This window comes from Dryobates pubescens, chromosome 29 (genome assembly GCF_014839835.1).
Source record: "Dryobates pubescens isolate bDryPub1 chromosome 29, bDryPub1.pri, whole genome shotgun sequence".
Taxonomy (NCBI): Eukaryota; Metazoa; Chordata; class Aves; order Piciformes; family Picidae; genus Dryobates; species Dryobates pubescens.
Genome location: NC_071640.1, coordinates 6,867,418 through 6,893,719, shown reverse-complemented (window position 1 = coordinate 6,893,719; position 26,302 = coordinate 6,867,418). Strand labels below are relative to the sequence as shown.

At 42.1% G+C, this 26,302-nt stretch overlaps 1 protein-coding gene across 2 annotated transcripts; it reads right to left on the bottom strand.

Annotated features, from left to right (window-relative positions):
• Nucleotides 1-16,711: 16,711 nt before the first annotated feature.
• ZBTB34 (zinc finger and BTB domain containing 34) lies at nucleotides 16,712-25,426 on the bottom strand. Of its 2 annotated transcripts, XM_054174372.1 has the most exons (3): nucleotides 25,318-25,403; nucleotides 19,656-19,778; nucleotides 16,712-18,426 (listed from the first exon to the last, which is right to left on the bottom strand). In XM_054174372.1, the coding sequence occupies exons 2-3, from the start codon at nucleotides 19,694-19,696 to the stop codon at nucleotides 16,905-16,907; spliced, it is 1,563 nt and encodes a 520-aa protein (XP_054030347.1). In that variant the 5' UTR covers nucleotides 19,697-19,778; nucleotides 25,318-25,403; the 3' UTR covers nucleotides 16,712-16,904. The 2 variants fall into 2 exon arrangements, with proteins under 2 accessions (XP_054030347.1, XP_054030348.1); XM_054174373.1 differs by lacking the exon at nucleotides 19,656-19,778 and having other exon boundaries at nucleotides 25,318-25,426.
• Nucleotides 25,427-26,302: the final 876 nt, after the last annotated feature.

Here is a 26,302-nt window from a genome sequence, read left to right as displayed (position 1 = left end):
TTGATGATTACATATGTAAGTTAACAAAGCAATGGTTGCTATTCCAAACTAACCAGTTCTTCAGGTCTGAATTCTTTAGATTGGCAACTACACAATTGCTGGGTGATGGACAAGTTAAAAACCCAAGACCATCTTGATCCGTATCAAGACAGCTACAGCTCCTGCTCCAGCAGAAATCCTCCCTCAAAAGCTACTACCTTTCAAACAGGTCTGCTGACTTGCATAGGTTAGAAAGACAAGAGACATGTTTAGTGGAGTTAGAGGTTGGGGAGATCTAAATAAAACAGTCACAGGAAAAGAAATATTTATCTGCTGTATTACATAAGAACACTGTCATGACCCTAACATGACTCCAGGTTCTCCCAACGGAAGAGAACTGACAGACACTTCCATAACCTCTGGTATCAAACAGGAGTGAAAATAGGAAAATACCTGCTACTTTAATTACAGTTGCATACTCACAGTACAGTAAGGTAGCTCTGCACTCACTCAACCCATTTTGCTGCAAGCCTCCATCAGTCTGTTGTTGGGTCTAGCTGTGGGTACTCAGCAGGTTTATCTCTTGTTTAAAAGCATGACACTCCTGTAAATAAACAAACAGGATTATGGTGACATCTGCTATGTAACTCAGGTCCTGTCAAACTGTGCACTCCTTACCTGAAATATGCACTCTGGTATTTTTATTCTTAGCCCTCCCTCTCAGCTCTCATGGCTAGTTCCCCATTCCAGTTTCACTGGTACGTGACAAATGCCCAAACTCAAAAGCACTAAAGAATACATCACAGAGGGATGAGCAAGAGAGGAGGAATTTCATAACTAAATAGTCTCCAAATACTACCTGTAACTCTTCCTCTCTGGCAACCAACAAAAGCTGTTAAGGGTTTGCTTATTGGCTTCAATCACTTTTCAAGGTGCTTTATGAATGGTCAATGTTACTCTTTCAGGCTTTGTTTTCCTCAACACTCAACTAGAAGCAGAATGGACACAAACCCAAATAACCACCACATATCAGCAAAGGAACCTACAGCTTTTCTACCAAAACTGATCAACAACAAACCTGAGAATATACTGCTTTGGTGATACTTAAGTGCAACCCTCCCCTCTTCTCCTCTTTTGCTTTATGCCAACCTTAACAGCTAATGTTTAAGAAAATTATGCATCATGTAAGAAAATTCTCAACTATAGATTCTTTCATGTGGAAACTGACAAGTAAATCCCATTAAAGCCCATGGTGCTTTCATAAAGTTAAAAATAACTATAGATGACATGGGGTTAACACTGTGCCTCTACTATAGTCCCTGTTGTCCTTCTCTTGGTAAGGACCTTCTGCTTTTAAAAATGTCTATCTTCTGGTCTTTAAATACTTGTGATTCCTACTGGCACCAAAGAAAGCTATCTTTTCCTGGAGTAGTCTTCTCTTCATGCCCTCAAAGCTCATCAAAACTCCAAGTGTACATACAGCAGGCACTCCCTACATGAGCAAAAGACCCAAGTTCATATGAGAATCAAAATGACAAGTTATGGACAAGTTAAGCATCCACTGAAGTACCCCAACCAAAACTGCAGCCATAACCTATGTTTACAACCCACCTCACCTTTGCCAATCTGATTTGTTCCCTGGAAATTACATTTTTGCTTTGTGTGTTTGTCTGTGTGTGCTCTATTCCACTTACCTCTTTCACTCAGTGGCTTTGAAAACTAACTTTCCAAGTAAAAATTTGATATATCTGAAAAAAAATTGCCTTTGCATACTCTGTGCTGGCAGTCTCTAGTGCATCTGAACATTTCAATTAGGCAGCATTAATTCTTCCTGTTTCTACACCTCCCCCATGCTGTTAATAAGCAAAGGTAGCATTTGGTATTGAAGGCAGACATCAATTAGGTGGATAGAAAGAATTTAAGAGGAACAGATACACATCCCACCTGATGGCACAAACAGACATCCATGAAAACATTAATAAACAGGGAAGAAAATAGCCTTTTGTTGGGAAAAACACACAACAATATTTGGAATCTTGTATTGAAGACACACATCCACTGCACACTTGCTCTTTAACTGCCTCATAAGTTCCTACCCCTATCACTTCTGATCACTTTGACATTCTCAGGGATCTCTCTCACCTGTCTTTGAAAGGTAGACAGCAGCAAACATTTCTCTTCTGTGTTCAAGACCTTCAGGCCAGGATGCTGTTGGCCTTCTTGGCCACCTGGGCACACTGCTGGCTCATATTCAGCTGGTTTTCAATCAATTCAGCAGATCTTGCTCTTTAGGTCTCTTCTCAGAAATTCTGAAAACATTTTTGCTGCTAACTGTGGGGCACCTGGAACTATTACTTTCCTTTTAAAAATGAGGATCTCAAAACTTCAAATCTTCTTCCTAGTTCTGTTCACTATTTCCTTATTTATTTTGAGATAGATTTAATCCTTTTTCTCTGCAACACTGCACTGGGAGTTCCTGTTGCTTTGCCTGCACCATATGAAGAATGTTTGCTGCTCCAAGCACATTGCCTTGTATTTCAAATGGAGTTCCTCTTCTCCAACATAAAAATTTGACCTTAACTCAAATTCCACTTAAATACACAATGCCCTGTGGCCTGCTTTTCCCTGATCAGATAGCCTGGTTTAACTGCTGAACAAGCTCTGTTATTTACAAATGTTAACCACGGCATTCACAAACTTACTGCCAGATCACTGATGAAGCTCTGCACTGTCAAACACAGCTCCTTGTAAAAAGCATGGTTAAGAAACAGTTCTTTCATAAGCTGCTAGTACCAATATAGCTGACAGTAAACTGAGGGTTTATTGTTTGTTACTAAAGGATAATACATGGTTATTTTTTAAACCCTGGGTATCAGATGGTATTAGACTGCTTGATTAAACAAACACATTTAGTTTTTACCTACCAAACTTGGTCAATTGAACCTACAACTATGTACAGAGTTAGGTTTGGTGAAAACCACAAACTTCCCACAGAACCACACTGGTTAACTACCCTGGCATTTACATCCAACATATTCTCCCCTATTATTTTGTTTGATATGGACAATCAATGTAACACTAAGGAATAAGCTTCATGGAGCGCTTGTCTTTCATTTGCCCAGTCTTCCAAATCAAGACTGACAGGGCAGAGATCTCAACCTGTATCTAGCCATTTGAGAAGCAATCTGGTCCTCAGACTCAAATAGTTTATCCCCAGGAGATACTGACAATTATTGTTTGGAAAATATTTCATAGGTCGTATGTGATACAACATACTGTTTCTTACAAGACAGATATTCAAGGTTTCCCAGTTTGCCTAGCAACAGCCAAACACATCCCCAGGCTTCCTCCTGCTTCCTCCAAATCAGATACCAAGTTTTCCTTGCCGTCCTGAGCTCTAGCAAGTACAACTGACTCCAAAATCTTTGGCTGCTTTTTCACCTACAGTACTTCAAAAATCCCAATTCACAGGTATGCTACCTAGTTTCTCTACCCCCATTTTCAATATCTTATTTTTGCTTCTAAACAGCTAGATTTGTCAATTAAGTCAGTTGGAACTGCTGCTGAGCAGCATTACTCTTCTCCAGTATGATAGGAATGGAATGCATGTTTTTAACCAGGACAATTGTTGACTGACTCCCTCCCTCCCCATGCCATAAGGGCTAACACCCCAAATACGATGAAAAATGGGAGCAAATGTTCACAGAATAAAAGTTGTAGAGAAATGTGGTTGAAAACTGAAGTTTAATTAAAAACTAGATAGTTACTGGCAGCTGAGAAAGATGGGCTTTTGCTGACTGTCAATACAATGTATTACTTTAGACAAAGAGATCTAAACCCAAACTCAAATCAATTTCACTAAAATCCAAGAGTCCTAAAAATAAACACAGTTCAATTTCATGATCGTTATTCACTGAAAACACTGAATGGGACAGAAAATATAGCAAGCATGGCCACTTAAAGATGTTTTTTTAAAGAATAAGTATCTCAGTCTCTCAGTCTGATGGGAGCTGTGCTTCCTGTATGCTTGCTTTAAAGACATTTCCCATTTGCATACACAATAACTTAAAATAGCTTTCATTTCCCAAGGTGCTCATTAGTAATGCCCTTAAATACAGTATCATATCCACATGGGAAGTTTGATTATGAATGTGCTAAGTCCCTGAAAATAAAGTTTACATGGAACAAGCAAAGCTTCTTACTACTGCCCATCTTGAGTTGCCCTTCATTGCCATTCATGTCAGCCCTTCATTAAAATAAGGCAGATAAACAGGAAAATGAATAACTTGTCTAAGTAATAGTTTTCAAGTATGTGTCTTCAGTCTGGTACTGCCTCATACAGAACAGACAACATAGAATGAACAAAGAAGTGCACATAGGTCAGTCCTTATTACACACTCTCCCTCTTGTTCTCACACATTAACTGCTGTGCACAGCATGAATGTTCAACACAAAAACTAATCTGACATTGAAAGAATCTGTTGGATATTAAGAGATACAAATTGCTACATTCAATTCCAAGGTCTTCAAGGCAAGGAATATTTTTCCACATGGTAAGAGAGACCAAGCCAGACCTATCTTTTTCTCAGTAATAAATAAGACAAGAGGTTACACATGTTCCATTTTCTTGGATTCAGAACAGACAAAAGGCTACCACTAAGGACCTTCTCCACTACCTACCAAAGACTCAGACATATTGAAACCTGCTCAAGTCAGGTCAAAAACAATTTGAAGTGATTTGAGAACAGGTATTAGCCACCCAAGGTTCCTTAACAGTTATCTCCACAATGCCATTCACATGATATACAAAGAGGTTTTAAATTTCGTTCAAGAGTTCAGCGGAGGAGATGGCCAACCCAGGTTTCCATCTGTTCCTCCCATTACCCTACAGAACAAACGGACCTCAGACGCTCGACAAGCACAGGAACCTCTAAATCCAGGTGCCGCAAAAGTGACAACCCCGTTTCTTCACACCTTTCCAGCCTTCGACACCCCGAGTACCGGCACAGCTGGCGCTGCCGACGCGCAGGGCTCAGGGCTCCGAGCTCCGAGCCGGCCGCGCAGCGGCGGGGCAGGGGCGAGCGGCAGGGGCGAGCGGCGCGGGCGGCGCACAGCGGCGGCGGGGGCTGCCCGGCCCAAGGCGAGCGCGTAGCACAGCTGGCCGCGCATCGCCCGGAAGCCGCTCCCGGGGGGCTGCCGCACCGACTCCACACCAGAAAGCCGTGGGTCGGCCCAGCGGGTACCAGCCGCTTGTCCCCAGGCAAGGCGCGGCAGACCCCGGGCCCGGAGCAGCACTTACAGGGAAGGGCCTTGCACCGGAGGCCGCAAGGAGCGGCGTGGCTCCCTACACCCGCGCACCTGCCGGGCGGCCCGCAGAGGCAGGTCGTACCCCGCGCCGTGCTCTCCGCCCCTTCGGAAGGCCAGGAGCAGCGGGCTTCCCGCAAGCGGCGCGCCCCTGGCGGGTGGGCTCCCGGCTGGGCCCGTCGCCGCAGAGCTCCGCCCGCAGCACACGCCCGAATCAGGGCCGGCGGCGGGCGGGGGGCTGCGGCGGACGGGCCCGCAGCCCGGCGGGGCGGAGCAAGGCGACCGCAGTCGCCCCGCGGCCGCGGGCAGAAAGCGGCCGGGTCCCACCTGTCTTGCCAGGCTCGTCCGCGTCTCACCTGTGCAGGGACGGCTGCCCCCAGCGTCACCCACGAACCCTTTTCGTTGAGGGAATCCCACCGGCACCGGGGCGGGGGGTCGCCCTCCGTGCCGCAGGCCGGCCGCCCTCCCGCCGGACCGAGCCCCCCGCCCGCCGCAGCTGCCGAGGACGAGGCCCAGGCCAGCCAAGGGGGATCGAGGGGAGAGAACGGGGCGCGCCAGACTGACGGGCCCGGCGGCCAATCAGTGCTCCGCGCAGGAGCTCTGGCCAATCGGCGCAGGGCGGGGCGAGAGCGCAGGCCCTGCGCAAGAGCCGCAGGTGCGCCGTCTTCGGCCGTGCCGACTGCCCCGCTCCGCCTGCGCGCTCGGAGGCGCGGCTCGGCCCGGTCTCGTCTGGCGAGGGCGGCGGCGCGGAGCGGCCGGAGGCTCCCTGGGACAAGCCGTGCGCCCCCTCAGCAGGATGGGGCCCAGCGGGCCGTAACCGGGGCTCCCGTGAAGGGCAGCGCCGCCTGTCCTTCAGCCAGCTGGCGAGCGGCAGGTTCAAGTTGCTCCCCCAGGAGACGCGGCCAAGTCTGCGTGCACAGAGAGAAAAGCCCTTGTCTTTTATCTCTGTAGCACCTGCTGCAGTGCGGCGCTTTAACTCGCCTTTCCCGGGGTAGCAGAGAACATACCAGAGCCCCCAAAACACACCTGGGGCTGGGCTCGTGTGCGAGCAATAGCGCTGGAGTCATTGGAGAGTGACAGCAGTAAACGGGGCTATGTGGGCTTCTTGAAGACGCTTGCAAATGAGAACATTTCCACTAGGCTATGTACGGTTAAATTTGCTTCATGCTGAGTGCTTTGACACTTAGGTGGCCGCAGTCACCTTCAGAGCTTGAAGCACATGGCAAGAGGAAGGTGCATCTTTCTCTGAAGTACAGCTTCTCTAACAGCAATATTCAGTCTGCAGGCGTTACTACAGGGAAAACATTTTTGTGTAGCTGCATGCAGGGTTTCTTTCCAGCCTGTCATACTGAACTGAAGTCTTGTACATGAGAGAGTAAAAACCTGGTGAGGTCACTCAGAGGGTGTGTGATGTCCAGAATGCATTTAGAAGTTGTGTTTCCAATCTCCTAGTTACTAAAAGTCTTCAATGACTATCAAATCTAGAGCAATTTAAATACCTTCAGACATCCCAATTAAACATGTGTGAGCTTTCTTACCAAAGCAGAAAGATTCAATCTGAGACTAAACCATAAAAAGAAATTTAAGCATAGATTTGAGATCTGCTTGTGAATACTGATGCTCGCAACTCCAATATCCACATCAAAGCCAAATGCACTATATGGAAAGGTAATTTCCTTGTGTTTGCCCTGACCCTGTGGACTTCTGAAGACTAAAATTATTTTCATACCAATCTCCAATCATTTAATAGGCATGGATGATTCTTTATTTATTAGAGTTTGTCCTATCAGCACTGCTAAGCTACATACACTTTCCTCTAAAGCTTCTCAAATCAGCTCCCACTAGAGCAAGGGTACAAGATTCTCTGGCAAAATGTTTTCCACTCTGTCCTACATCACCAAGCCAGGATATGAAAGCAGCAGTTCATGGACTACAGTCCTCTTAAAAAAACAAACCAAACAACCCCAAACATATAGAGCTGCTGGTGTTTCCACAAGGATTCAGAGAAAACCAGTCTGAAAGCTACTTATCCTAAAATTGATGAAAGTCTGAATCACAATTTCCAAAGTGATGCTTTTAAAGCCCTGCAGGGTGATACTGTTCACTGTCTAAATGTGTCTTGTGCAATACAGCAGGACACCCTCTGAAATCCTGGGTAGAAACACCACCCTGCTAAGAATGGAATAACTCAGCAGCTGCTCCTGTTGAGGGTATATAACATTGAAGACTGGACACTGCTTTTGTTCCCGTGTCAGGCTGCTGCTGTGTACAGCACCTTAAATGATTCCTACGAAACCGATAACGTTAAAAAGAAGGGCAGCGCCCTCTGGTGGACAAACCTCGCATGGACAAGAGTGAGGGTTGCGATGAGCAAACCGCGCAGCCAATAATGGCACTTCAGACAGTAAATGCAAGAGTATTTCCGCAAATGTTGATGAAATGTTTCTGCTCAGAGCCCCGTCCAACCCAGCCTTGAATATTGCTAAGAATGGGGCGTATACCACCTCTCTGGGCAACCTGGGTCAATATCTAACCACCCTCAGTGTAAAAGAAGTAATTCTTTATTCTATCTGGTCTAAATCTCCCTCTTTCCATTTAGAACCATCACCCCTTGTCCTGTCACTACAGTCTGTCACCATGTTTTTAATCTGCCCCTTTAAGTACTGTAAGTTTGCTACAGGGTCTTTCTTCTCTTGCTGAACAACCCCAGCTCTCTCTGCCTGTCCTCACAGCACGAGGGGTTCCAGCCCTTTGATTATTTCTGTAGCCTCCATGTCCTCCTGTGCTGAGGAACCCAGAGCTAGATGGAGTAATTCCAGATGGGGCCTCAGCAGAGCAGAAGGGCAGATTTCCCTTCTACCTTCTGCCCATGGTTGGGTCTGGGCTGTGAGTACACATTGCTAGGTTATGTGCAGCTTTCCATCCATCACTACCCTTAACTTCTTCTCTACAGGACTGCTCTCAATCCCTTTATCCCCCAGTCTGTACTGGGGATTATATGTTATTATAAATAGCATTAATAATAGCATTAGAAATAGCAAACCATCAAAATGCATCAAGAATATTCTGGCACTGGACCAGTAAGTACAAATTGACACTGAAATTGTCAGTAAGTCAGTATTCCATTCAAAGTAACAGAACTTGGCATCTCTTAAAGGGTTTTGAGAGACCCTCTGTCAAAATTTCTACTGTTGCTTTTTAATTCTACCATCCTCTGTTATTTCTCCTGTCCCCCCAACAAGGCTTTGTATGGGAGTGGCCACATCTTTTCTTCTGCTGACTCTGCTACACAAATGGTAATTTCCAGCAAAGGAGATATACAGCAGTGCTGAGCAGCTTCCTGTAAGGCTTTGTATTACAAGAACATCTATACACAATAGTTGAGTAGATTTAGGATGGTGGACACCCATAAAACAAAAGAGAAGTTCCTGCTTACTTCTACTGAAATCAGAAGCCCTGTTAAAAGAAGCAAGTTATGCATGTAGGAAAATAAACCAAATGAAAGCAGTTGTGTGTGATAAGCGGTTCAGGCTCAGTGTTATCTTGGCTCGAGAAGTTCTGTTTGTTATTTAAAATGATGAACTCTGATGGAGTTTCCACAGCCAAACTTTTTTGTGTGTGTGTGTGCATTTGTCTGTCAGTGTTGTTTAAAAAGGTTTTAGAGAAAATATTTTTCAGGCTTTACCAAATTAAAGCTTTGGAAATAAGTTACTTCAGTTTACATACTACAATTCTTTTATTGGCTATCTGCTGAAATAGCCTAGAGTATTTTCCATGGTATTAGGGACAAACTAAACAAGCAGATAAGTTGAAGTTTAACCACACATACTGTACTATGGCACTGTAATTATTGCCATGGATTGCAACTTTAAACAAATATAAACTACCCAAGGTCAGTGGTGTATCCCCAGATAGAACTGGATGAAATCAGAATCCTATGCAGCAAAAATGCAGCATGAAGTTAGCTAGGGGGAAAAAAAAAGGGAGGGAGGGAACTTAAAGGAAGAAGAGGAAGAAAATAATAATTTCTAAGTGTTAAGTGCACAGAATATCAGAATTATTGATTAAGAAAAAAAATCTTCAAATAATCTGATGTACACCACCACAGTTTCTCTTATTTTCACATCTTCATGTGCACAAAACAAAGAAGGGTTCATTTGAAGCTACCAGCCAGTTTGCACAGGCAACTGGCCTAGATATTTTTTTCCTCTCTGAAAAGAGAGAAAGCAATCTGAAGAAAGACTACTCAAACACTGTGAAGTTTTCTGATGTTATGACTGTCTTGCAGGGACATGAGGTCTTGGGTGATAGGTTGGACTTGATCTTTGAGGTCTTTTCCAAGTTTGTTGATTCTATGATTCTATGGTTGATTCTATGTCTTTCCTACACAAGTCTGATTTATAGTACCACGGCAGTTTTTCAGAGCTCTGTACATCTGAAAGCCTTCTGGTACACTCTGTTGTAAAGAAGAGCTTCGCTGATACTATTTTAACTTTCCCCCCCTGGTGCCAGAGTTTAAGATGTTTGTTGGAAAAGATGACCTCTTGTGCCCACTCAGCATTATTAGCTCCTGTACACACAGTTCTTAGAAAACTAGAAAAACAGCTCAGTTTGCACAGTGGATGTGGAAGTTTGAGCCTTCATAAAAGTATAACTTCTCTCTAATGTCCTTGACCAAACTCTACTGCCCATAATGTCATATTTGCATTTTGCTACTGCCACAATTTTGTGTTCTTTTTTTCAAAAGAGTATGATTTTAAAAATGAAAAGCATGCAAGTTAAAGAATGTTTTGTGAACAATGTAAGTTACTTCTCTAATTCACATTCACAGTGCTACCTGTGCTATAGGGCTCACAATCCAGATGCTGCTGCTTGTATTACTCACGTATGTTGTGCTGACAGTTCAAAGCTGGACATCCCATTCTTACTGAAAACCACTTTTCCAGAAGCTCCTGAAGGAAGTTCCTAGTTACTTTCCCTTCCTGCATCACTCCCAAAACCTTTGGTGCCCTTAGGAACCGGATCTGTTCTCAAGGGTAAATTTAGCTAGACCTCTATCTTAGATCGTACTTGCACAGCACTGCAAACAAAACAGTGTGTTTGTTTTGCTTCACTGAAGCAAGTCAGGAGCAGCCAGGCATAGCAAGGAGGAAACTTTACACTTGCCTTCAGACATAGCTGAGATTCTGGGGCAGTGACTGACACTGCAGTGCAGCTCCTCTGTGCCTACTAAAAGCCATTTCCACAAGGTGCCCAACATTGTGTAACATCTGTGCCAGCATCCAGCATGCAGACTGTCTGCTACGTACAGATCTCTTGACATTTATAATGCTGTTGGGGATCATGGCAGCTCACACACTTCCCACTGCACAAGTTTGCAGAGGAAACAGCTACAGCTGCTTGCGTTACAGGTCTGTGGGTAGAAATGTGTAAAGAAGGAAATGCAAATATTTTCTGAAGAAACTGGTGAGCAGCTTGACTCTAAAAGTTAACTGCATCAGGTTCCATGGACACAACCTTGCTGCATCTTAATTCTAACCTCGATGGCTACTGGCAAATAAAGGCGTGCAGGAGGGTGTAAGGAGTATGTCATATTTTGTCTATCTGCTCTACAGGTAAAAGGTAAAAAAAAACAACTTAAGAGTTTTCAGACCTTAGAATCATTCTGAATCTGCCCATAGAGTCTCAGGCAACCAAACCCCCAAACCCAGAACACCCCAGCACCAGCCAAGGGAACCCCATCAGCATTATATAAACATAACCTTTGCTGCCAGGTGGGTTTAAAACTCATTTAAATTTAATTCAGCTTTATCAGTGAACAAAAGTCTTTGCGGGCATACATCTCAGACACAATTAAAAACTGGCAACAACGTTGGTAATCTTGAACCAAATGTCATAGTATCAGTTGTTTTCATAAGTATAAAGCAAAAGTTCTGCAAAATTCCAGTAGTCCCAGGAAGGATACTTCTAGCTCAGCAAATCAGTGATTTTATACAACTTGGTTTGAGGATATATCAATTCCCAAGAGGTTGCTTGTTACAAAGGCACTTAAAAGAGCTGTCAACAGCCAGCTGCTCTGAAACACCTTAGGGCCGTGCTAGTGCTATCTGCAGCTGCTGGGTACTCTTAAATTCAAGCTTGTGGGCCAGCAGGAGCTGTACCCTAATCGTGCTAAGTATTAACTCCTGTTACATATGGCATCACAGAAAATGCAAATGCTGTTGTGGAAATTAAATGTTACCCAACAACTTGCCTCTGACTAGGTGTTAGGACACCTGGCCACCACCCAGCCAGGTTTTCTGTTCACCTTTGAGTTGTACAAAGTTTTGTAGCACAAAACTCAAATGATCATCTGTTCAGAACTAAACAACCAATCCTGGCAAAAAAAGAGAGACTTCAAGAATAGTTTGCCTCTATGGAATCTTGATTCTTTGTTGGTACGTTAAGCATTAAGCTGCAACTTTTTATAACACGTCAGAGAAAGCATCTAAAATTCAAGTCCTTTAGTAATTAACTATCTAAATGTAGACACTGACACCATAGATTTGCTCTAGAAGCATTTTAATTTACAAACAGCAATTCCCATTGACTTTATACCATAAAAAAAGCCATTTACAAGCAGGAAACAAATTCATCAGAACAAAATAAAGCAGCACTGAAATATTCATGTCACAAATCTAAAAACAAAGTGAATACAAGGGTAAAATATCATTTGAATAAATATTTTAAAATTCATGCTATAAAATAATCCTTAATGGCAAGTTATTAATTGTTACAGCATCAGCTTAGCTAGCTTCATTTACTTCATATGGTGATGAAGTGTGGAGTTGTGAGGTTACCGGTTTATATTGCAAGATAATGACACCCAAGTCAAGTCATTCAAACTGTTCAATTATTTCTCATGAAAAACAACCATACAAATAAAAGTTATTTAAAAATACATTTTTTTTCCTTTTTTTTTTTTTTTTTCTCCTTTTCCTTTTTTTTCCCCCTCAGTCAGAAACAAACACTGTTAAAACCGTGCAACAGCTCTACCTCTAATCAGATAAACAACCAGAGGCTTGCAGTGCAAGTCCAACGGCTGAATTCATAGCATATGTAAATGGGAGAGACAGCAGTTTATGGTATCTACCAGAGCAGGAGTTACTTGCACCAACGAGAAGCAAACCTGCTCAGTTACTGATACTCAGCTTCACACCCCCTGAAGAAATACAGGAACACGAGTCCCAGGCTTACTTCTTTGTTTAGCTTTATCTTTTTCTTTTTCTTTTTTTTTTTTTTTTAACCTTTTTTTTTCCTTTTCTTAAATGTAAACTTGTGTAAGTCAATGCTGTCACAGGGATGTGCAAGTAGTATTAAATCTACAATATTAAATACAGCTATTCTGGCACTTGTTAAAATATATGTAAAATGCACACAGATTATAAACTTTGAACATTTTGAATGACTTTACTAAACTTCCAATTCAGTCACTGAGTATTATGAAATTTACAAGTCATGAAATAAACAGATTCATATAAAGAATTTACATAATTCCCCAAATACTTTCAAATATAAAATTTAATAAATAACCCTGACCAGTCAAAAAGCACCATTCAAGGGTAAAATTCCCTTGGAAAATAGATTAGGTGTTGCATATTTGAGTCCCTTTCAATGGTTTCACGTGAAACCTGTTTAGAAAAATGACAATAAAAGAATCACAGTAAACTAATACAAAAATTCAAATAAGATTATATATATATATATATATATATTTAAAGGTAAAGCTCATTCAAATCTTTTCCCAGCCCTTGATTTTATTCCTGCTGTTCTTCCCATAATTCAGCCTAAACATATTTAGAGGCCTCACTGTTTTGTCAAAAAGTAAACCAAAGGCATTAGCATAAGCCATGACTTTATGCTTGGGAAGACTGCTTTAAGAACTATCAATTTAGGTCTACAGTATGATCTGCTGAACAGTGAACTGACAGTATCCTTTATGCTATTGACAAGATTTCACACTCAAAAAAGCAGAGCCAATCTTGAGGCCTCGTTGACCCAACTGAACTTCCAATAAACTGTTAAGTATTTACAATGCTATTTTCTAAATGTATTTACAAGTTTAAAAGAAATAATATGGAAGATAACTGATTTAAGAGAAAACTCAAATACCTTTTTAAACCCACAAACATTAGCAAAGGTAGGAAATCCTTTATTTTCACAGTTTGTCATTATAGGTTAAAACATCTAGAGGAAAGGACACTGTCACTGTTTTCACATTTGTCTAAAATTAAAAAGGTAGATTAAGAAGAGACTCAATTATGAACCAGCCTATATAATTTCATGATTTATTTTGCTGTCAAATATTTCTTCACATATGTTATCAGCTTCTGCATTTATTGTAAATGAAATGTGTAACAGCTCTGTGCTAACTTCAAACTGTACAGACACGAGACACTGTACAGTACTTCCATAGTTTGCTTAAAATAACACAGCATACTCTGTTCTGGTGGACTTGTGAAATGAACTTCAATCAGGTAATGCTTCATGTTTCATGGCAATGTTCATCCTGGCATACCATTATGTGACAAGGCACAATTTAATTGCTGTTGCCAGGTTTGAAGTTCGTTTTCGACCAGAGTCACACACTTTGTAAGTGTACACGTAATGCTCAATGATGTTTTATGCTCACCTGTGTATGCATCCTTTGAAGCACTGCTGAACTTTACAGTACTGTGTTATGGCTTGATAATTATTAACACTGCTAGCAGTGGAAAGGGTAAATGGCATATCCACACAAACAGGAGCAAGCAGAACTTGCAAACTGCTGAATCATGGTTTTGTAGAAAAAAAGTGATCATTTCCTGCCCCTTAACAGTCCTGTTACAATGATTTGCACCTGAACCTGTACAATCAAAGTGATGTTGCTTTTTTGTTTGTTTTCTTTTTTTCTTCTTTTTGTCAGAGACAATTTTGGATAAGTCACTCTTTGGTAAACTCAAACCATTTAAACACATTTACAAATACAAAGAACTAGATTTAAATAAGGTTAAGATTGTGACATGGAGAAATTCAAGAAATATAAAATTAGTTCCCATATCCTGCTATCCTCAACTCATACTTCCAGGGCAAAAAACAAAGATCACACCAAAGGCACCACAGCACAGGTCCAAGATAAAGGGTTAAGAATAACTGTACATTTCTTGGATTTTGCATGTCTCAAACTTGTCAAAACACTTTTTTTTTTTTTTTTTTTCTTTTCCATTTAATTACTTAAACATTTAGGAAAATAACAAAACAAAACAGTATCAGAAACACCAACAAGTTTTTAAGTGGGTAAACATATAGACTACCTTCCCTAGACATAGACATACACTTTCCCTTACCGGAAACAAAAGTTCTACTGTTGCTTCAAATACAGAAACATCTCCGCACCCTCTGCCTCTTTATTTAGGCAGATTGAGGACAAAGATGCCAGTTTTGGACTCAATTTAACTGAAACTGCTCCAGTGAAGCAGGTGGGTTTTATACTGTCAACCTGTATTTTAGTGAGATTAATTCTTATTGCAGACTGTCACCATATTAAGAACTAGTGTATTTAATAAAGCTACTGCACAAATATGCCCCAACTTCACGGGAGCCAAAAAAAAGCTTCACAAGATACCTTTTTGCTTTCCCATTGAGTCAGGCATGAGCTTTTATGGTCGAGATTTCAGGAGTCAAACAGCATCCTCACAGATTTATTTGCAGTATTTGCTAAACAAATGTAAGGCCCAATTACACAAAACCTGTATTTTAAAGGAGGCTGTGATTCATTTAACTCCGTTCTTCAGGTAGTATTTGACACAGTAGTGTTTGCCAGTTCAGGCTTTTGAGGTCTCTTAAGCTAGTGTGGTTTTTTTTTTTCTCTGATGTAGTTGATATTTTTGGGGTGGGGCTTCTTTTTGTTTGCTGTTGTGTTTGTTTGTGTTGTTTTTTTTTTCTCCTGGATTTTTTATATGTTCTTTTTTTTTTTTTAACCTCATTATTTTTTATATATATTTTTTATTTGCTTAACTCTTTCTATTATATTTCACATTTTCTATATTATACTGACCTAAAAGATGAAGTTAGCACCATATTGAAAAAAAAAAACCCCAAACACAAAACCAACCCAAAAACCCCAAACAAAACAAAAACAAACCAAAACCAAACCAAACCATTTGGTAAAACAAAAAGGTTTTAGAGTATTTTTAAAGTTGTTGGTAGTTCCTTTACGCAGAAAACAACCACTGAAAAGAGTAGGGAAGCCATAGCAACTCTGTAATACTCACACATGAAATAACAGACATATTGCTTGAAATTCCCCTAAGAGTATTTGTGTAGGTTTTTTTTTTTTGTTTTTTTTTCCCATACAAAAAAAAGTACAAATTCCAAGTGCTGACAGATCACTTGGAGCTTTAAGTAGGAAGTCAATGTGCACCTGAAAACAGCTCTCTGTGAAAGAGACCTAGTAAAACACTGCTTGGAAATACTGTAGTTTAAACTACACCACCTCTCTCAGGTTGTAATCAACCTTGAAGTGTGATGAAGTTAAATTTAATTACCTGGTATGGTTCTACAGTACGAAATGAAGGTAGATTCTGAGGCCAGTAAAAACACATTTAAAACCACAATGCTACTTTAAGTTTGCTAAAGTTTTTTTATATATTTATATATATATATATATAGATATATCTATCTCTATATATATAAAAAGGTCAGCACCACAGGTTGTCCAGCTTGCATTCTAGACAACTAACAAAACCCCTCAACAATGTAACCATAATTTAATAGATTTATGGCATTTGGCTTACATATGTTATAAAGCAAAGCTATTAAAACAAGGTAATTCACTTTGCTCACTTTTGCACACAAAGTAATAGTTTAATAAAAGGAAACCCAAACAACATTCTTTTGAAACCAAAACCATCCTCCCAAAGTCCAAAGTCCTAAATCCTCAGCAGAGAGGAGACCTAGCAGTTGAAAGAGTGGTACTTGGTATAAACCTTGACATACTTTTACATTCACCTCAACCAGAATAGGAAAAGTGAAAGCATTTTATATATATAAAGCAAATTTATATATATAAACAGACTAACTACCAAAACCAGTTAGTAAAAGCAAACAGATTTCATCCTGACACATGGAAGAAACCAAAGCTCTAGCGCTGTCTCTCCCCAGTGCTGTGTAACTCATTACCAGCAACAAGATTTAAGAAATAAAGTAAGGGAGATTACAGCTTCTTGGTGTATCCAGCAGAGCTGCCAATCTTATTCTAATATCTTTCTCCACTGGAATCTGTGCCTTGCCAGATCAACCAGTAGGGTCACCTTAGCAGACTCCTCCTATCCTTTCCCCAGCACACTGTCTTTTATATTCTGAGCATCTTCAAAAGCAAAACAAAAACAAACCCCAAAAACCTACAACCAAACAACCCAGCTTCCTTCAAAAACAAAGAATACTTAATGTAGTCTTCTCCAGAAACCATTTCAAACTGGTTTCCAGAAGGTCAGGAAAATTAAAAGGCTGTTATACTGGTACTGAAGATTACTAAAAGAATAAAAGATTTAAAAGGTACATTAGAAATGTGCTTGTTTGTGTTGCACTTAGAATGTAGTATTTTAATCAGATGCATTAGACATTGCATGAATTTCCATACTAGAATCCATAACTTCAGAAACTGAAGCATCGTTATCTACTTTCTGTTCCACAAATGCTTCTGTTCTGTCTGGAGACTCTACCCTGCTCCTTACTTCGGTTACCCCAGGGTGGTTTTTTCGCAAATGCTGGTTTAGTGTACCCTGGAAAGGAAAACATTTGCCACAGATCTCACAGCGAAAGGGCTTGTCATCTGTGTGACCACGAATATGATACTCAAGTTGGTCCTTGCGGGTGTATTTCTTCCCACAGAACTTGCACACGAAAGGAGTTATTCCCATGTGCAATCGCATGTGTCGATCGAGGCTCCCTTTCTGGTTGAATGACTTCCCACAGTAAATACAGATCAGCCTCTCATTGTATGGATACCAATGACCTCTGGCATTTCTTTCCCGTGGACTATTTTCATATCCTGGGTTACTCACCATGGATTCACTGTCAGCCCCTTGCACCAAGCCCTGAACATCACTGTGCAAGTGACCGGCGGATACCCGTTTTTGGCGTGCACGACCCCCTCTGAAACAGCTCAGCATTGACCTTGAAGGACTTGTATTGCTCAGGCTTCCAAAGGTTTCAGACACACCTGTAGCCTGTGATGAGGCATGGGTAAACGAATAGACATGCTGTAAGACAGACCCATAGGAACCAACATTTACTGCCACCACTTGCTCTCCATCCACCATTTCTGTATGATATCCATCATCACCAAGGGAAGAGCTGTCAGAGCAGCTCGGCCTGTCAGACTTCTCCATTTTAACTTTCACCTCTGCAATCTGACTTTCCCTTACTATCAGGTCACCTTGCTCATGATCACCTTCAATCTGAATCTCATATTCAGAGATGCTCCCACTGCTTCCTCGATCTGAATGCCCTTCTTCTTGCAGACGACTACGTAGAGTTTTGCCAGGGGTAGTTTCCATCCTAAGGTCGCTGCCTGCTGTTGACTGTCGCACCTGAGAGCAATAGGGGGGAGAGATCTCGATGGGGTTGGCAAAGTAGCTGCTGTCTTTAACTCCATTGCGGTTTTCTGGGGTTTCTTCAGCACCAACAGTGACAGAGTCAACATCACCAACACTGATCTTTGAATGAATACTCTCCAGTATCTGTGTGCATTTGTCAATGACGCACTGCATCTGTAGAAAGCTAGCTGCGGTTAGGAAACTGACAACATCCTTCAGCTGTAAGGACATCCTTCCAGTGTAACAAAAAGAAAGCAACTGTTCAAAAACATTGGGATTTTTAATAACCGATATTGATAAGCCACTCATGGTGCTCAATGCTGAATGGTCACGGAAATAGGGAGAACTGGCAGCTAGGACAGCTTTATGGGCTCGAAACGGCTGACCCTGAATATGCACAATTATGTCACATAGCTTCCCTTGCAAGCGGAGTTCGTTTAACTGGCTCAGAACAGTGTTGCTGTACTCGGGCACATCAAACTGAATGAAACTGCTGCTGTCCATTTCTACTGATGTAAAGAGTAATCTGAAAGAAAAAAAGAACAAAAAAGAGGAGATTTACAACTGAGGATGAATGCAGAGGTTTTTCCAAAATAAATGCTTGCAGGAGTTGAAGTTAAATCACCACACTGATCTAAGGTAGAGTCTTAATCTACCTATTTCTTGTATTTCTGTAATTTGAATTATTCCTCTGCAACAGTCACAATTCAATAGCTCATAATACATCACATGCTCCCTTGGACAGTCTAGGTCCTAAAAGGAACTTTGCAATTTCACTCCTTGGCAAGAGCTGCAGAATAATATCCCCACCCTCCCAAAATAAGATTAATTTAATAGTCACTGGGCAAGTTAACAAGTTCAGAGACTTTAGGAGGTCTTCAAGCCAGAAAGAACCTCAGTATTTGCAGGAAATTGGGCCATTAAATTGCCCAAGAGTGATTTTGGAAGGTACTTCATGAAGTCTGAAGAACCTGGTAATGCAGAGTCACAGCCACAGACGCAGTCTGCATACACACACAAATATGTTAAAAACACATTCCTTAGGTCTAGATATGGCAAATTTAATTCAGAAGAGATGAATATACTATGCCAGTGACATTTCTGTTTGAACATCTGCCCTCTTGAAAACTAATTTCAGTAATTACTTTTAAAAAGCAAAAGTCAATCTTTCAATATTCACAATGGAAACCAAGGAAATCCTACTGAGAGAAAACATTTAAATGTGATTCACTTCCAAACTATTCACCCAGTATGTCAGAGGTTCTCTGATAATAATGAATTTGGGTCATTATGTGAGGCAACATTTGAAGGAAAAGTTTTTTGAGCCACCCTTTTCATTTTTAAAAATTTCCTTTTGTGATTTTTTTATTTTAAATAAACCATGATGTGAACTCTGAAGCTCAGCTGACAGAGCAGTGAACTCCTGGCTAGAATGATTCAACACTCAAATTCTGACTCAAAGGCCATGGGTACTCAAACTTGCCTGACATTGGCAAGGGGTGTTCCAAGAGGCTTTACAGAAATGCATACATTTCAAAACAAGAGTTAAAGGAAAGCACTTTAGCCATTTTTCATTGAATATGATCATTAAAAGCACACATACAGTTGTCCCCCTCAGGGTGTCTATCTGTAGCAGACATCACCTTACATTTCCAAGGCTGGGCCCTAATCAATTGCCCAAGAACCTTCAGACTTTTATTTCTATGCTTGCTGTTATTAATGCAGAAGTCTAAACACATAATATTGCCACCATACCTGCTTTTCCAATTGAACAAACAGATCTCAACATCATCCATTGACTTCTGATGCAGGAAGCATGTCCAATGTATCACAACATACTAGTGGATTTTTGTTTCTATTTATGTCTTATGTTACATGCTGTAATGGGACATATGAACAATTTAAATCAAATGATGAAAATTCAGGCACTCTAAAAACAAAAATCAACAGGTAGGAATATGTAAAAAACCTACAAGGAAGAACTGGAGCTATGTCACTTAAAAGTAACATTCATCATCTTTACACAAGGAACTTCTTTTCAGCATAAATTTTACATATATATAAAGCAGGGAAGAAGATGCCTTACATGCTCTTGCATCTGATCAGGGAAATAAGGACTAAAAGGTGGTTAACAGAAGTGACACCATCGCAGCCATCTATACAAAGATAGCTTCAGCAAGACAGTGCTTTTATTCAGTGAACAATGCTACAAAATGATTCAGAGCTTGTGAGCTGATGCAAGTCAGACATAGGTCAGAAATCAAACATTACAATGGCCAAACAAACCCCAGTCCAACGTGGTGTAGTTAAATGCCAAGATTAACCTTGTCACCCTGAGGATCCCTGCACATCATGCAGAGAACCACTGCTCATGTCCCTGGCAGGTGCATCCACTCCACTGGGAAGACAGTTAGGACACGTTTGACAGCTTCCCTTTCATTTGACAGGGCAGCAGCTTCCTTACAAATCTAACACTTTTAATTTGTGGGGCTTCTGAGGTATGCACAGATGCAGCATCAGGACATTCCTGATTAAGCTTCTCTTTGCTAAGTGGAGGAAGAGCTTTTGGTGACCTGAAGTGACACAAACTGACAAGTTATCTAGGCTGAGGACTGTGCACCAACCAAAAGACCAGTCCCCAGCAGCCATAACTTGTCATAGATCAAAGTGGTTAAGGTTTTCATAGATATTATATATCCAAGATATTGTCTGAAGGCTTTCTAGTTTTAAAGCACAGGCTAGAACTGGACTCTAGATTCACTAAGTCTTTGCAGGGCTCTGCATTGAGCCTCCTGCCTATTTTTGTAGCATTGATCCAGTCACTCAGAAGAATCATACCAATTCTCTTTGCCTCTGCATTACATTTATTCATCAGAGCTTTATACAGTAAACATAGCTCAGAGTATGAATTTACTGGCAGTGGAAAGCTGCCCTATGTCTTCAAACAAAAGTGCTGATTGAAACAACCTGTGAATGTGTGAGTGAGAGGCATTTCACATTTCTCATTAGATCTGAAAAGAAACTGGCTTCAAAAATTATGTTCTCTCAAAGCTCTTATTTCACTTAAAGCCACAAGAATAGATGGTGACAAAACACATTTGGTATTTAATTTTACTGACATCATACAGTAGCAGCAGGGAAGCATCATGTAACTACAACACGAAGTTGTGCATCTGCCAACGCCGTATTAGTTTCTGCTTCTAAGTCTGCACCTGTTTCATTTCATTCCCTCACTGATGTACAATTTGCCATCCTCAGACAGGTGAATGATACAAATTATGCTCATGCTAGCTCACACAAAGGTGTGAGAAAAGATCCCTTGCACTCTCTTTCGTTAGCTCAGCAACATGGGTTCCTTAGGAAAAGCCACATTACAAATCGCCACTCTTGCAGTGTGGGTCTGAAAACAGGGATGATTAGAAAAGTTAGGAGGGTCAGAATGCAAATTAAGGCTAAAATAAAAAAAAAGTGGTCCATGACACCAAGAATGGACACTTCATATATTACTGGATCAGGTGTTTGTTTGAAGAGTTGACTCCTCCCTTGCATTTCAGAGGATTCAGTGTCTACTACACCATATGTGAGATCACAAAACATCATTACAAAAACTGTATCATCGCTCAAGAGGACTTTAATCTTCATCATTCTCGCTCAGCTTGCACTTGCCTTCAGAGTACAGCAGCCACAACTGATGCTAGCTGTACCAGAGAAAAACTGCAACCAGCTGTGTCGCAGCCTAGGGCCATTTCTAAGATATTCTTAAATAATCTTTGAAAGCAGGGAAGACACTGATCATATAATCTTCTACTAGTTTATACCTCTCGTAACAGCAAGGTATTATATCTCTTTTAAAAGTCAGCACACACTGCCCTAGGATGGCCTTATGTAGCATGACACAGAACTGCTGCTTCACTGAAAATCTACTACTGTTTTAAAAATCAATCACACTAAAGGTTTTCCCACAAATACAATACTTAATGAAACTCGAGCCTTGTGTACTTTCAGCTCATCTAGGCAGTCTGTTTTGTGGTCTGTACAACACACTGCCAGAAGCATCCTCCTGGGAACAGAAAACACACCTAATGACACACTTCTCCATGTAATTTATGCACTAAAATCACAGACATATATAGACATTTATATTTATAAATGCAAAACAAATCCTTTAAACCACAGAAAGCATGACGTTTCCACTGGGTGCTTAAGGGAACACTTGGAGCTTAAAAGAAGGGACACATACAGTAAGTCTTTGTGTACTAACTAGATTTTCCTAAACTTTAAATGCACCATGTAGAACTAATGTGGACACCCTGAAGACTCCAACTAGAGACTGAAATTTTGCTGTCTCAGAATAAATAAGTGACTGTCATGGACTCAGGTGGAGGTTTAAAAGAAACGTTGATGCGCAGATCCTAAGAGATGTTACAGCACAAAAGAAAATGGTTACAATTTCCATTGCAGCCACGAAGCTTCTTTTGTTTGCAGCTTCCCCAATAGGATCAAATGCACTTTATGGCATCTTTCACATCTAGAGTGATCTTAAAAGCCTTTCCAGTTCAGTTCAACACATCATTCTGTTAGATTCACCTCTAATAGGGAAATAAAACTGCCAGCAGAATTGAAAACAGCTAGCACAAGCCTGTGTTTACATACAAACTCCTTGTCCACACTTTTGTGAAGCTCAGTCCTACTCTGAACAGTCCAGAGTACTGCTGATTCCTGATTCAAAAGCCATCAAAACCACACCCTAAACGGGAACTAAATTACCTTTTTCTTAGTCTAGTAACAGAGTAATGCATAACATTGAAACAACTTCATCTCTCAAAAATAAGTGGCTATAGAAGCAATTAGAAACAGGATTTCAAATCCTTATTCCTCTAAATGTCAACCATTCATGAATCACTCCAGATTTAATTCACAGTGTCTTAAATTATGGGAAGGTTGGAATTAGGCTTAAGAACGTTCCTACTGAAATCAAAGGAAATACAGACAGTTCAGCTAAACCTTGAAATACTGAACTGTCAGACATACAGCAAGAGGTGACTGTCTTCTTATTCACAGGAAAACAGCTTTGAAAATGAGTCTGCTTCACTTCTGTTTTAGACTAAACTACAGAATCTGTTCTGTGAAGACAACACAATTTAAAACTTTGTTACATTAACACACAAAAATGCAAGAAACCCCCAGTTTCCTCCCAAACTGAAGCAAATTAGTACAGGCTGAAATGCAGTTACTAGAAAACTTAGTTCTTGCATTTTCACCAGAAGATATCAGAACTCTACAATGAAAGTCCATCTCATTATTTCTTCTCTGCAACACTCAATGTGCTAAACACCTACAGTGAAATCAAGAGTGAAACTTGTCTGTCAGGCAAATGCTCCTACAGTGCTGCAGGACACAACCCCATCATTTGCAAGGCTGAGCCACACAGTAAAGCACTGGCAGCAGGAATCTTTTAACTAATTCAGCCTTTTGTCAAACAAAACTTCAGAAGGATTTATTTTTACCTCACCACCATTCACATCTTGAGTAGAAAACCACTTGAAGGAGTGGATGATTTTCACATAAAAATGTAAAATAATTAATTTCTATATGCACACACACATCCATACAACACATGCTAACAGTGGTAACACTACAGACTTCTTTCCAATGCTTAGTATGGGGCAGCAGGGAAGTTTTTGGAACTGCATATTTAGCATTTCATAGAAAAAAACCCAAACAACAGGAGCCTCTTATATGAACAAACATCAAAAGAAAAGCAGTTGAGAAACTCAAGTCCAAGGGCCACCTTCATCCCTTATTCTCAAATTGTCTTCCTCAGTTGCCTGTCTGTATGGAAGTGATTAAGAGTAAAAATGAAACAACTACTGAGGCATAAACAAAGTTTTACCCAACAATTAGAAACCTCAACACAAATAATCTCTAAACTTCTGTTTCTAGAAGTTACTAAAAAAAGCAGCTACAGGTATGTATCTGTTTCTGAATACAGAAAAAACAGGTACTAGAAGGCAAACTGGAGACAGCCAAGACAGTATTGCATCAGACAAATAAAACAAAGGGGCATACTTATGATACAAACATTTTAAAATCAGCAAGATCCTGCAAGTAATAATCTCAAATTTTTATCCTGTGCATAAATTTCACCATATACCATCATGTAATCCTAAATAGTTCCTGTCCACAGTTTTTGAGTACCTGACAACTTTGAGATGAATGCTTTAAGAAGGCACTGTCAGTATAAAAAAACCTCCAACTGACAGCATGAGATTTGCTGTTTATATGCCCCAAACTTCAAGAAGTGGGGAGGGAGTGGGCTTTTGTACCTTCTGCTATCACAGTAATAAATGATTTGCTACCAAAGGTAATTCCTGGCTACTATTATGCATTTTGTTCTTTTAAAACCTTAGTCACTCTTCATCAAATCCTAACTTTTTGGCTCCTGTGTTTCATTTAAGCAGTGAGGCAGATGTATTTTCTAGGTATCAGCAACATTCTTTTGTACTATATATATAAAGTAGCTCTAAAGGACACATTTCCATAGTATTTTCCCAGTCTGTCACTTCTGATAAACTGGACAGCTTGTAGCTCTCATTGAACAGGGAAGGACTCCAGATGCTGGGAATTCCTTAACACGTAACAACAGCAGAGCTAATCCTATGCCACCTTTTTGCTCCTGGCAACCAGGCTCTCCCACATCACTGTCTCTGAGAATGTTCGGGCTTGTTTCGAATTCACTCCCAACTCTAATTTATGCTAAAATCGATCAGATTCTGCACGCTCTGCACACCTGCCGGGATTGTGAGGGGCCTGTGCAAGGGCAGGGACTGGGGCTCCGCTAGAGCTCTCAACTCCTCTAACCGAGCGGCAGCAGCTGAAGCGTTCAGCCAACTTCTGGCAGCGGCACTGCAAGCGGGGCCGGGCTCAGCCCGTCTCAGCCGGCCGAGCCCCTGTGCCAGGTATTTCATGCCTCGTTGGGTTAACAGCAGAGCGAAACAGACGCGCGTCCTGCTCTTTGCCAGCCAGCCAAAATTACTCCAGAGGCTCAGACTCAGGTTACGCGACGACAGCTTCTGACGAGAGGAGGCTGTAAGCAGTGCAGCCTCGCCGGAGCCGGCATCGGTGGCGACAGCAGAGCCACTGTCGCCGCTTCCAGGCGGCCCGTGTCGTGGCTCGCCCCCGCGGCAGCCGGCCAGTCGCAGAACCGCGCCCTCGCCCGCTGGCACAGCACCGCTGCTGAGCCCTGCGTGGCGACCGGACTGCCCGGCCAGCCGCCGGCCAGCGGCCGCCGCCCCTGCGGGGCCTGTCAGGGCGCTGGGACCCCCTTTCCCCAGAACGGCCTCCGTCCCGCACGGGAGCGCCGCGCCGGGCCTCGGACAGGCGCCCGCTGCAGTGTCCCGGCCCGCCTGCTGCTCACCTGGAGCTGTCAGGGTCTCTCACATGGCGGGTCACCGGCCCGGCCCGGCCCGTCTCCTGCCCGCTCCCACCGCCGCTTCCCGCCCGCTCCCACAGCTACTCGCACCCGGAACTGATTCCGCCAGCAGCGCTTCCGCTTCCTGGCGACGCGCCCCGGCGGCGGGCGGAGCCACCGCCCCGCCCCGGACGAGGGGCGAGAGGGGGACCCCGGGTACCGGCGGCGGCGGGAGGGGCCGGCCGCTCCCCGCGGGGCCCCGCCTGCCCGTTCTCTGAGGTGCGCGATGCGGAGCCGATGCCCCTGAGCCCGGGGCCTGTACCGCCGCGGGGAAAGCTGAAGGTCCGGCGGAACACCCCCTCGGAGACGCCGGCAAACCGGTTCCTAGGATCCTTGCGGTGTTCAGGTCCAGAACATGCGCTCAAACGGACCATAGTGGAGAGCGTCAGAAAATTCAAACAAAAGAGCTAGAGATGGCAGTGGACAGATTAGCAGCACATCAGCAGTGTCCCTTCAGGAACAGCACTATCTGCCTTTGGAGAGACCCATTTTTGTGATCCCAGTATTACGCTCATCTGGGTGCACACTGATGCAGTCACGAGGATGGGGAGAGGCAACTCTCCCAAGTTGTGAGCCGCCACCTTTACTGAGCAGTGTGAGGTACTGCTGGGACGTCCACAGGGTCTGTCTTTGGACATCACATTTTATTTTCTGGAGGCGTGTCATTCTCTATAAAACATAACAGCAGTCTTCAGAATTGAGGTTTTACAGGGTAATCAGATAAAAGTAGCGGCTTTGAGGAAGCATCCAGACCAGGGCATCAGTAACAAGGTTAAACAGCAGACACAAATGGTATTTTGACAGACAGAATACTTTGGGTTTGTTCTTACATGCATTCAGCAAAGTGTAACCAACAGCAATAGGAAATAAATGTGCTTGTACCTTGCTCCATTTACAGTTGTTGTGGTACACAAATACCGATTTCTCCAGG

Coding starts and splice junctions, on each gene's coding strand:
- ZBTB34 (XM_054174372.1), bottom strand. CDS start 19,696: ATGGATGATGTTGAGATCTGTTTGTTCAATTGGAAAAGCAG. Junction 18,427..19,655: donor TTGTTCAATTGGAAAAGCAG/GTATGGTGGCAA, acceptor TTTTTCTTTCAG/ATTACTCTTTACATCAGTAG.